Source organism: Taudactylus pleione, unplaced genomic scaffold (genome assembly GCF_031769625.1).
Source record: "Taudactylus pleione unplaced genomic scaffold, aTauple2 ptg000397bl, whole genome shotgun sequence".
NCBI lineage: Eukaryota > Metazoa > Chordata > Amphibia > Anura > Myobatrachidae > Taudactylus > Taudactylus pleione.
The window spans coordinates 221,998-234,339 of NW_028284799.1; the positions used below are offsets into that span (position 1 = coordinate 221,998).

Sequence of the window (12,342 nt, forward strand, 5' to 3'; positions counted from 1 at the left end):
TTTTCTCTCCTTGTCCCTTGATTCTGATCAGCGCTTCCTCTACACAATAACCGGCAGTACGCTCTCAGCAACACTGTGGTAATGAAAGACTAATGCGTCTCTCAAAAGGCGCCTCCACCCTTTTGCTGAGAGAGAACTGACGAGTGTTACCGTGTATCAGATAACGTGATAAACCTACGAGCCCCCAACTGTTGAATCGTGCAATGAACCTTTAGTACATTCCTGCCTATAAACCTCTAAGATTCACCTGCCTAGAACCTCTAAGACAAAACCTGCCTATACCTTCTAAAACCATACGGTGTCGCTAATTAGCGCTGTGTTTAATTATACCATTAATAAAACTCTAAGACAGTTGAATAGCGGTCTTACGCGCTAAAGATTATTATTCAGGCAAAAGTACAGAAGTTACCACGCTATGATCTAACAATGAGCGCAAACTAAATTGTACAAACATTAGGTCATAAGGTACAGTCAATACATACGCGTGCGCTCTGGGACCAGATACCGGCATCAATAATGAGACCTTCGTCGAAACAGCATAACAGGAACACCGCAGCCTGGCATCTCGTTTCAGAGCACTCACATATATACCCGTACTGGGATAAGCAATACAATAGAATACGTTGGCAGGTTCTCATTGGTTCCGCTTCTTGCTTCTTTCGTTACGGTACAATTCATAGGTCAGTGCAAAGACTCAACCCAGCCTCTAACAGCCTGATTGTGTTCACCTTCCCGCTGCATAATAAATCTAATCTAACTATGGCATACAACATTTCAAGAAGTTATTCTCTCTAACATTCATATTTCCTAGCCGCATGTTCTGATCTCCTCACCGATGCCACCGGAACGCTGTGGGAACAGAGTAGATCAGTACGGCACCAAACACGGTCCAATTGCCATTTACTAAGCCATAGTTACAGAAAACATTCATTTCTTTATATGCTGACATTGCGATTAAGCCAAGTAATAATCATTCCTTTCGCGCTGCGGGACCATTGCTTTTAAATGTGTATGCGGGGAGAAATGACACTAAATTGTGTTGTGCGTTTGAGGGTCTGTGGGGCACTTAGCGACCAGCACTAAGTTGGAAAGGCTTCTGTGTATGTGTGTGAGCATGCCAGTATGGGTTTGGGAAAGATCACTAAAAAGCTTGCTGTGCGTCTAAATAGCTATTTTGCGTTGTCCTATGTTTAACATGAAGTGCAGGGAAAATACCACTAATTTGCTACTGCTTAAATATAAGTCTGTAGTGATTTTAATGTGTTGGAAAGTTATTTTATGTCTGCTAAACACCATCGGTAGGTGTTTGGGGAAGATTGTTAAAAAGCTGTTGTGCTACTTTTTAGCAACTTTGCGTTGTGAGTAGCAAAATTGCTACTTTTAGCAATTTTGCACTGTGGATTGTGTACTATGTATTTTTGACAAAATGGCGCTTGTGTAAGCTTTCTTTTCTAAAATGGAGTCTTGCTGCCATTCACAAGATGGCGTCTTGCGGCCAGTCGCAAGATGGCGTCGCCGCGATTAAATTTTAAGCTGAACTTGTCTCAGCCAATTATTCAGCTTTGACACTACCATAGGTGCAAGTGCTATGGTGCCCAGAACTTAGGGGGCCTATCTTCTTGTCAAAGTTACATATGTTATATACATTGAGTATACATTGAGTGGTACCTAGGGGCCCTTACAAACTTTTGCTATGGGGCCTTCAAATACCTTGTCAGGAAGTACCTAGTTTCTTTTTGTTTTTCAGTCAGTAACTTGTGAAATTATCTCATCTTATTATACACGAAATCAGATGTAATTGAATAACCAAATACTTTTAGGCTGTAATATTAAATTGTTTGTCCAGTGCTAAATTATGTATTCTACGTGTTATGTCTTTTCACACTGAACGAACTTGTATTTAGCCCTTTATGTTAAAAAAAGCAAGTCTGATCAAGTGTAATGTGCCAAACATGAGACCAAAAATGATAAACCAAGGCAAATGCTGTGTTATGAGACTTATTTATTTTTATTTTTTTCAGAGCTCTGTTAATGAGTTTATGGACCATGGGGGCATAACATATGACATGTAAGTCTTGATGAATTTTTTTGTTTAAAAAGTAATGGGAAATTGAATGCTAAGGGGGCGGTTCAAATGTTTGAGCTGGTGGCTGTCAGTGCCAGGCATTCGACAGAGCTGTTCAATTGTTGCTCCATTCAAGCATGAACAGTTGCTGGTGCCATCATTTCTGCTCGCCCCCTCCTGAGGAATCAAGCAGAAATGTGTGAAAAGTCTGGTTTGGGAGCTCTAACCTGGACTTGAGACGGGTTTAGCTGTTTTATGTGGCTAAATCCAGTCTAATTGAGCGCGACAAACTCGATAATGGGTGCCCACAAGCAATTGAATTGCAACATTGGGCATCCATTAATTACCGTAATTTCAAAAACAATTAAATCACCCCTTTAAGAATTTAAGGACTTTGTGTTGGTGAAGGTTGGACTAACTTTTATAGCTGTTTTTGTATATTCTGTTGTTGTTAAGATATGCACGTAGACATAAACAAGATAGACATTTCACACATTGTAATAAAGCATAACAGAACTCGCTCAGCAAAGTGATCCAAAATACTCAATAATCTAGATAATATACTGCATATCAAATAAAAAATATTTATATTAGAGAAAAAACAACAACAACAAAGAAGAGTGAAAAAAGTAGAAGGAAAAGCAAAGAAAGAGAAGGTAGAGTGAGGGGAAGAGTAGGGAATGGATCATCCCATACAAAAAAGACATATAATTCTTAGTTGTCCGAGGTTTTATATTGCAATCATGTACTGGTAAAGTCAGATCTCCAAGAATTGTTTAATACCAGAGGCGTTCACCAGCTGGCCGACTCTAAAAAGGCAGCAGTAGTCCAATTGGAGAAATGGGAAGGGTTAATGCCTGGCAGGAACCTGGGATTAGCCAGAATTGAATCGAGAGGTTCAAAGATCGAAGAAATGGAAGGGTAAAGCCTCAAAGTCTTCCATAGCGAAAGTGTGGGAGATATTGTTGGGTGAGGGGGGGAGATGTTGGGAAGAGAGGGTAACCATGGCACTATTTCAGGGTGCTGTTTCATGAAGCAGCCTTCGATGGCAACCCATTGCTTAATGTCTCTATTTCTGGTCCATTCGAGGATTCTATTTAAGTGTATGGCATGATAATAAGATTTAATGTCCAGAAGGTGAAGACCACTCTGTTTTGGGCGTGATAATTAATCACGTCTAATTCTAGGTCTTTTCCGGGACCAAATGAACTGACGTATCAATAAAGCGAGAGAACGGAACCAAGACTCAGGCACAGCTATCAGCAAAGCCTGTAAGACACAGAGCAATTATAGTACCGTATTCATCTTAACTACATTAATTTTCCCCAGCCAGGAGAGTGTTTCAAGTGCCAATGGTTGTAGTCTGAGCGAACCGAGGAGAGTAGGGGGAAAAGTTTGTTTGAAATAATTGTGATAAATTTCTGGTGAAACCGCAAGGACTTACAGCGGAGAAACATGTAAGGGATTTCCTATTTACCGTCAGCTGGTTCTTCAATAACTGAAAGAACGAACGGCCTCAAGACTGATGAGCGGTTCAGCTACAGCATCGGGAGTGCATGCACAAGACTAATACTAGCCAGCAGAGCTAAAACATTTGTGGGAGTAAGGTCCGGGACATTTTCTTTATAACTGACAGATCAGTACACTTACATTACCGCCGGCCGGCTTTTGATGGTATTATTATTGAGATCAATTTATGTCAAGCAGTTTCTATCATTCTCCCACTTTTGTGTGCATGGACAGTGCTGTTGTTATTGTTAGGACTGCGAGTCCTCACTAATGAACCCGTGTTCAAGAGACTTTTAAACGTATTGAGCATACCAGTGCTCCTCCATCTGGTGCTAATTGAACACATCAGCACTAAATACTCATTTTAGTGAGATTACATCAGTGTGTGACTTTGAGCTAAAACAAGAGTGGAGACCATCTCTGGTCAAATGGAGCAAGGATTGTTATAAACTTGCATATATATACATGCGCTAAGGAGCCTTGACATAATGGGGGATCTGTATTAATTATTTGTTTGGAGGCCGATAATCACATTGAAAAGTGCTACATAAGACACCAGAGATACCTTCTGCAGGGGTTATCTGTTGTGCCTTTTAAAATAATATTGAACCAGTCTGCATGTAATTGTTTTGTATTGTGTGTGATTTTTATATATTTTATATTTCTGTCTTTTATGCATTATGTAATAAATTGTTTAATTTAGCGCTCTTTGTCTGGATCTAGTCATAAGCTTTACAACACCATTGGCTTAACAGTTTAATAATCTATTGAGTGACGGTATATCCAGATTTACGTTTTCTGGTTGGTTATAGGTGTGTTTACAGGTACTACCTTTTAGGAGCAGCTTATTTACAGACATTATACTTAGATTTATTCTTTTTGTGCGCCTGAATTTTTGCTCTTTCGTAAGTTTCTGGTGAGTTTAATTCCTAAGTAAGTAATATGAGAGGGATGCCAGATAAATGGAAAGGAAGCTTGGAGTCCTGCTACTGTAGAGGGGGGAGAAAAGATATTAAGGGCCCTAGATTTTGAGAAATTAATTTTGAATTTGGATAATTTCACAAACTTTTTGAATTTTAACATTAGGTGAGGTAATTATGTAACTGGGTGGGAGATGGTAGCTAGGAGGTCGTCAGTGAATAATTAGAGTTTGTGTTCTACCCCTCCAACTTGTATACCAGAGATATGAAGATTGGCTCTAATTGGACCTCGCTGAGGCTTCCAAGCAAAGTACAAAAATTAGCGGGGCAAGCGGTCATCCCTGTTGGGTACCATTACTTATAGAGAAGGCATCCGACATGGTGCCATTATCCCTAACTCTCGCTGATGGAGATGTATACAGGCCTAGAATCCTTTGCAGGGCAAGAGGACCCAATCCCATGTGACTATGCACAGACCTCATAAACGTCCAACTTATCATATCAAACGCTTTTTCAGCGTCAGTTGATAGGAGAATGGTGGGCACATACATCTGTGATAACAACTGAATCAGATTAAGAACTTCAGTAGAATTCTCGCATGCTTCTCTGATGAAGCCCACCTGATCATTGTGAGTCAGTTGTGGGAGAAAGGGATGTATCCTGTTCGCTATGAGTTTAGCGTATAATTTAAGGTCAACATTCAAGAGTGAAATGGGATAAATCCAGATCCTTGCCAAGTTCTCAAGGCCCAGGCTAGAAGCTTCACTGGTTTGTACCCTCACTGATAAAACCGGCTTTTGCATTTCCTTAAAGATTACTTTTTTTTTATCGGAAAGTAGCTTGTCCAGTGCTGTTCGAGCCTCCGATAGCTCCAGGTAAATATCGCTGGATAGAGAAGATTTGTGAGAGGTCTCAAGTAGGCTGATACGCTGCAGTAGGGCCGAGATCTGTGCGGATTTCTGTTTCTTAATAGAACCTTGTTGAATAAGTGTTCCCAGAAGAACACACTTATGAGCCACCCAAATGATAATTTGGGAAACATCAGGGGTATCGTTATGAGCTAGATAGTCAGAGCGAAATCAATCTCAGCCTTACAATAAGGGTGTTGTAGGAGAGACTCGTTGAGCCGCCAACTGCACTGAACAGGAGAGGGGTAAGGTAATGTCAGAGAAATTGGGGCATGATCTGACCAGGTAATCTGTCCAATAGTGGCATCAGCAAGCATATGGAGGTGCCTGTGGCTTAAAAATAGGTAGTCTAAGCGCAAATAAATTTTGTGGGGGAGGGAGTAGAATGCGTAATCGTGAACAGTGGTGTGCAGGACCCTCCAAGAGTCAGCCAGATGGTGATCTTGAAACTCAGTCTAACTTGATGGTACAGGTTGACTCTACCATATCCAAAATGCTTGGGACTAGGGGTATTTTGGATGGAATCGGAATTCTGATTCCTGGCATCAGAAGCCTCACACCGCTGGAATTCCCGATCGTCGATAGGTAAGTACTTAGTAACCTAACCCCATAACCCTAACCCTCCTTAGGGGTGCCTAACCTTAATCCCACCCCCTTCCTCGCTGCCTATCCCTAAGTCGTCTCCCCCCCCCCCCCCCCCCCCCCCGGGTGCCCTAAACCTATGATCCAGTGATCATCAAGCAGTATGGTTCAGAATAAAGACAGATACTGACTCACCCCACACAAAAACAAAGGTGTTAAGGCCCCCATACATCAGAGATTGATTGCAGCAATCATGCAATTTGCAATCGATTGTGTATAAAAAATCTTTCCCTTTTTCAATCGATTGCAGAATTGCCACAATTGATTGAAAAAGGGAAAGATTTTTATACACAATTGATTGCAAATTGCATGATTGCTGCAATCAATCTCTGATGTATGGGGGCCTTAACACCTTTGTTTTTGTGTGGGGTGAGTCAGTATCTGTCTTTATTCTGAACCATACTGCTTGATGATCACTGGATCCCAGGTTTTCACCCACTTTCACATCAGATATTCTGTCTCCATTTGTAAGTATTAAGTCTAATATTGGGTATTTCCGAGTGGGCTCCCTCACCAATTGCTGGAGGGAGGCTCCCTGCAATGAATTCAGGATGTCCCTACTTCTAGTGGAACTTGCCACAGACACCTCCCAGTTTATATCAGGTAGATTAAAATCTCCAATGATTATAACCTCTCCTTTTAATGCCATTTTAGTGATGTCCTGCAGTAGTTTATTGTCCAGTTCCTCTTCCTGACCTGGTGGTCTGTAGATCACCCCAATACGAAGAATCACTTTCTCCCCTGTTTCTAGTCACCCAAAGGCACTCTGTTTTTTCTTCAATACTATGTATCTTCCAACTTAAGTGCCAGACGCAATGCTGTTACTGCACATGATGCTTCCCCGAGGCACTAGTTAGCACAGATTTCTTTTCGCATCTCAGGAGGGTGTGAGCAGAAATCCGCTAGTTGTAAAATTACAGTCTGGGCAATTGAATAGGTCCAGGCACTCCTGGGAGCTTGTATGTAGTGTAGCCAAGATGGCTTCCTTGTCTGGTACTCTCATGAGCAGGATGAACAATGTATGGATCTAATGATTTTGCAAGGATCCTGTTTCTAGTATTTTTCTTTTGTGGTTGTGTAGCTCCCTATTACGTGTCCTCTCTACCAGGCATTTCCTATTCCTCCCATTTTAGCCTAGGCAGTGCGCTCAAAATGGCTGCCTCATTTGGTACCTTCTTAGGTTTAATATTCCTTTGAACTCATGAACATCCAAAATGGCTGCCTCAGCTTTGAATTGCGTTCATGATTTCTGTATTTTCTGCAAATCTAAACATCTGTACTAGTTTATGGTTTCTGTAAAGCGTCTTGAGTCCTGTTGGATAAAAGTGCTAGAAAGATAAAATGTATTATTCTTAATAAATTAGAGTTGTGAAATATTGTAATTAAGGAGGTGGTGAAGTGAATCAGCTTTAGATATGTTAATGTATTCACCTATGGAAATGCAAAACTGTATTTTGTAAGACCTACAGCAGCCATTTTCTAAATCATCTATATTAGGCAGATGTCCCTATTATGCCAGGGAGTGGAAATGGCTGGGGATTGCCCAGGTGCAAAAATGGGGTTGTCCCATTTACGGGTGAGCGGAGGGGGATGTCACAGATTTTTTTATGTGAAGGTCATCACTGGGTGTGCAAGAACCATCTTCTGCTTTTTGGATAGTGAGGCTACTTTTACTTGCAAGGGTTTCAAGTTTTACCTCCTGGCTAATGTGGGATTACAGTTATATTCAAGCTTTCATGGTAGGTAAACTTATGTCTGCATAGCTTGTTTTTTTTTCTTTTGATTTTATTCTTCCGTAGAAATTGTATGAACTATTTATAAAGCTAGCCCAAAATGGCAACCAGCATCCTTATCTGTAGTGTTTGAAGTGCACTTTCATTTTCATGACTGTATGGTAGGTTTTCTGAGAGTAGGCTATCGTCATATATTGTAGCTAATTTCACATGTTCAGAATAGCAAGGATTTTTTTTTTATTCATATCTAGGGTCAATACTATCTAAAGATTCTCTTGCATTGCTATTAATGCACATTTAGGTAAACCCCACATTATTTCATTTAGTGGCATGGAGCACTGTGAAAAGTTTGAGATATCGGAGACCAGTGTGAATAAAGGTCCAGAAAAAATTAGACCCGAGTGTTTTGAACTTCTTCGTGTCCTTGGTAAAGGAGGTTATGGGAAGGTAAGAAACATTAATTGAATAATAAATGTAATATATTTCTATGGCTGAATATAGAAGATTCAGATAAAATTCAGTAGCAAACATTACCATCCAACCAGCTTCCGGTGCATTTACAATTTGGTGGTGGTAAAGGAGTGCTAAAGAAGCTGGTGAGGCCCTGATTAATAAAATATAAATATTTTTCACTGTTCTGTAGCTTATGTGGTGGCCAATTTCAGCTTTCATTAAAATTTTGTAACAGTGCTTGGTAATGGCACTTAGGATTCAGGAAGTGTTATTTCCATTACCGGAAAGTATTTCAACTGTTAGAATGTTGCTTACATCATACAGAGTTTGTTTTGTGGTCATTAAACAAGCATTTGTCACTGTGAATCTATATACTGGGTTTGATGTACCAAGCAGGGGCCAGTGGAAAAGTTGCCTATAGCAACCAAGCAGCTTATGGACATCAAAAAGTCGGATTTCTTCTTAAGGATCCATAGGGATCCACAAGGATACCATGAGGAATATTATGGTTGGAGACCTGGCACCAAACAGTTTAAGCTTCAGCTCCCAGGATGTCTCGGGCCCTCCTCCATATATACCCCGCCCCTAGTCATAGGGCTTCAGTTGTTCATTTGGTCCGGCAGGATCAAGACGCACCATTGTAACGGGACTGCACTGGCATTCCTAAGCTTTTATTTTATATTTATTTTATTTCATGTTTTTGGTTTGCCAGTACTAAGCGTCTAAATTAAGATGCATATACTTTGTCTCCATCTGCCTCTGCTGGGCCGCAACACCAGAAACTGGGCTGGTGACTTTGGCGAGTCGCAGCTAAGCTTGCTAGCTGCAATGCTGCGACCTGGACTGCAACTGGATGTAGAGAGATGTCAATTAAGATGATTCCTCGCGCACGGGGAATTTTGCATAGCAGTCCTTGCTTCTGGTGTCAGAGATGCACCAGCAGCCGCTGCTGTCAGGGCCCGGGATTGTCTGTGTCCTCACTACACCACCGGGGCCTTATCGTCTAACCCCGGGAATCGGCAGCAGACGCTTCTGCTACCACGAGGCCAGCGTACCCGACTGGTTAGCACAGCTTAGGGGAGGTAGACGCTCCACTGGCAGCTCCTCCCCTGACCCAGACGCAGTCCCTACGAAAGGTTTTGCGTGTCTGGGTTGCTCCGCCTACTCTCCACGTGTAATGAGATGCTCCCAGTCCACACTCAGTGTGCCCTGTAGCTGTTGGTCTCAGGAAGGTTTCAGTCAGTCTCCCTGTATACCTCTCCCTTGGTTAAGGTATATAGTGCTCTATATCCCATTCCTTTATGTTTGTGTAGTTACTTTAGAGTCGATTGTAAGTTTATTATATATGAATTATATGTAGCATTTCCGCTAGGCTGTTTTAACGGTGCGTGGCGCCCTGCCCTCCTTCTGGAGGGCAAAAAGCACCCTGCCCTCCAGGAGGAGGGCAAAAAGCGCCCTGCCCTCACAGCCTGCGGGTGCCGTTCTCACCCGCGGGACGCAGTGTCCTGCGGGTGGAGAAACATGCGGTGTCCCGGTCACCGCTGGAGAATAGACGCCCCCAAGTATGATGAAAAGGGGACGTGTCTTATAGACACGCCCCCTTTTCATGACCACGCCCCTTTTCAGGCCCTCTCTAGCTGCGGCGCTCTGCCTGCCTCTGGAACTAGAGTGAACAGTATATATGTGACTGTTTGCTAGCTGCTGTACTGACACTGTCTTTTATTTCTGTCTGTCAATTATAACTACAGTTTCTCTCCATCCTCTTGGGGTGGAGGTTTTCTCCAAATACTTCACATTCGTTAAGATTTTGTGAAGGCTATCACATAACATTGCAACTATTGCCTTTTTATTTAATATGTCAAAAGATAAAGGAATATAGGAGAGGGCGAGGAGGGGGCCCTCTGTGCTCGTTTCATGTAAATCATGTATGGCTTATTTGTCCCCTCAGGACATTAAGGATGGTTTGTGTGTTATCTGTTATAAAGAGCCACCTCACCAGTCCAGTTTACCTGTCCCTGGACAAGAGCCTTCTTGGCTGTTCCCACTATTCCTCCTTGGATGGGGGTGTCCACAGCATGCTATGTTTGTACCTCCTATACATCCTTCCTGAAAGTATGTTGATGGTATGGCACCATCTAATGTTGTTAGCAGACCAGTAGTTACTATGGCGCCTAAGGGCAAGTTAGCTATTTATCAGTCTGCTCAACATATGGAATCAGACGTATCATCAGAGGATTCAGATGATGCGCAAGGTTCCTCTCCAGGGTCTAGCTCGGGGGAGGAGGACCATCCGTCCACAGTGGATGTTCCTCCTTGGGTGTAGGTGGTTAAATCAATCCTAGACATTCAGGATGATAAACCAGCTCATAGTCAGAGTTTTCTCTATCTGAGCAGCTTACTGAGCTTATGGATGAGGAATGGGGGTAACCCTGACAAACGTTTCTATGTGAATAAGAGAATAACATTCTTGTATCCTTTCCCGGCTTCTGTATGTACTAAGTGGGAGCTACCTCCTACTGTGGATGCTCATGTGACGCATTTAATCAGAAATACTACATTGCCTATTCCATCGGCATCTTCCATAAAGGATTCCACGGATGAAAAGATTGCAGCATGTCTCAAAATTATCTTTTCTAGAGCTGTTAATCGTCCAGCTATGGCTGGAGCCTGGGTAGCCAAAGCGGTTGAAGAATGGATGGGAGCATTGGTTAATTCTCTACCAAATGCTACCAGAGAACAGATGATGTACTGTATATCTCCCATATACAGGGGCTTTCTATCTGGAAGGAGCTGCGGTAGATATTGGAATTTTAGCTTCTAAAGCATCAGCAGCTTCAATAGTGACATGCAGGGCCCTTTGGTTAAGATCCTGGAAAGCTGATACAGGATCAAAGAAGGCGCTGGAAGTTTTAACCCTTTTATGGAAAAGTACTTTTTGGAGCAAAGTTGGATAAAATGATAGCTACTCTGGCAGCTTCAAAGTCAGCAGGTCTGCCATCTACGGCGACCGTAAAGTCTAGACAGGTTTATTTTCGGTCCTTCCGTTCTCAGGGACGAGCAAGGGAACTGCCTTCCTCTAAGACATCTAGTTTTCGCAAATATCAAGGCGACAAACTGAGTTCCAAGTCGGATGACAAACCCTCTGCCTGATGGGGTGGGCCGCCTCCTGTGGGATTCCAGGGTGGGAGGCCGACTTCTTCAGTTTACGGATTGTTGGCGTGAAACAACAACAGATGCCTTGGTCCGAGAAGTGGTCTCTCAGGGGTATGCCCTCACTTTCAGGAGGCATCCTCCCCAGAAGTTTTTTTTAAAGATCCTCCAGCAGATGCAGTAAGGCTTTGGCCCTTTAGAAGGCCATTCACTCCCTGCTGCAGGTGGGGGTAATAGTACAGGTTCCTGTGTCGTAACAGGGAAGGGGTTATTATTCCAATCTATTTCTGATTCAGAAACTGAATGGGGCTTATCGCCCTATACTAAATCTAAAACTGGTTTATCCATGTGCCCAAGTTTCGTATGGAAAATCTCCGATCAATTATTTTGGCAATGGAACCTGGGTATTTTATGGTTTGCCTGGACATTCAGGATGCATATCTGCATATTCCTATTATACCATCCCACCAGCAAATTTTACGGTTTGCTGTCCTTCAGCAACATTACCAATTTCAGGCACTACCCTTTGGCCTATCTACGGCTCCCTGGGTATTTACCAAAATAATGGCAGTCATGACGGCCTTTCTCAGGCTTCAGGGAGTCAGAATTCTACCATATCTGGACAACCTTCTGATAACGGCACAGACTCCGGTCTTTTTACAAAACCATCTTCAACTAACCATAGCCTGCTTACAAACCATGGCTGGATCATCAATTGGAAGAAATCATCACTTTCTCCAACACCGCACTCTTCTGGATTCTCGCGGGCACAGACTGTATTTCTGCCAGAAAACAAGATTGTGGCCCTATCGTTGCAAATACGCAAACTGCTACAAAAACTAATGGTATCCATTTTGCTAGCAATACAGGTCCTGTGATAAATGGTATCCACCTTCGACATGGTGGGGTATGCTCCGTTCCATTCCAGGTTTCTGCAAAGATTGATTCTCTCAAAGTGGAAC

General features: G+C 42.5%; 1 protein-coding gene across 2 annotated transcripts in view; it reads left to right on the forward strand.

Moving 5' to 3' along the window:
- The window catches only part of LOC148506703 (ribosomal protein S6 kinase beta-1), an 81,370-nt gene that overhangs the window by 25,909 nt on the left and 43,119 nt on the right, over positions 1–12,342 (forward strand). For both annotated transcript variants that reach the window (XM_088446344.1, XM_088446343.1), the window contains exons 2-3: positions 2,022–2,068; positions 8,104–8,224. In XM_088446344.1, the coding sequence (XP_088302470.1) occupies positions 2,022–2,068; positions 8,104–8,224 (168 nt within the window). The remainder of the gene's footprint in view (positions 1–2,021; positions 2,069–8,103; positions 8,225–12,342) is intronic.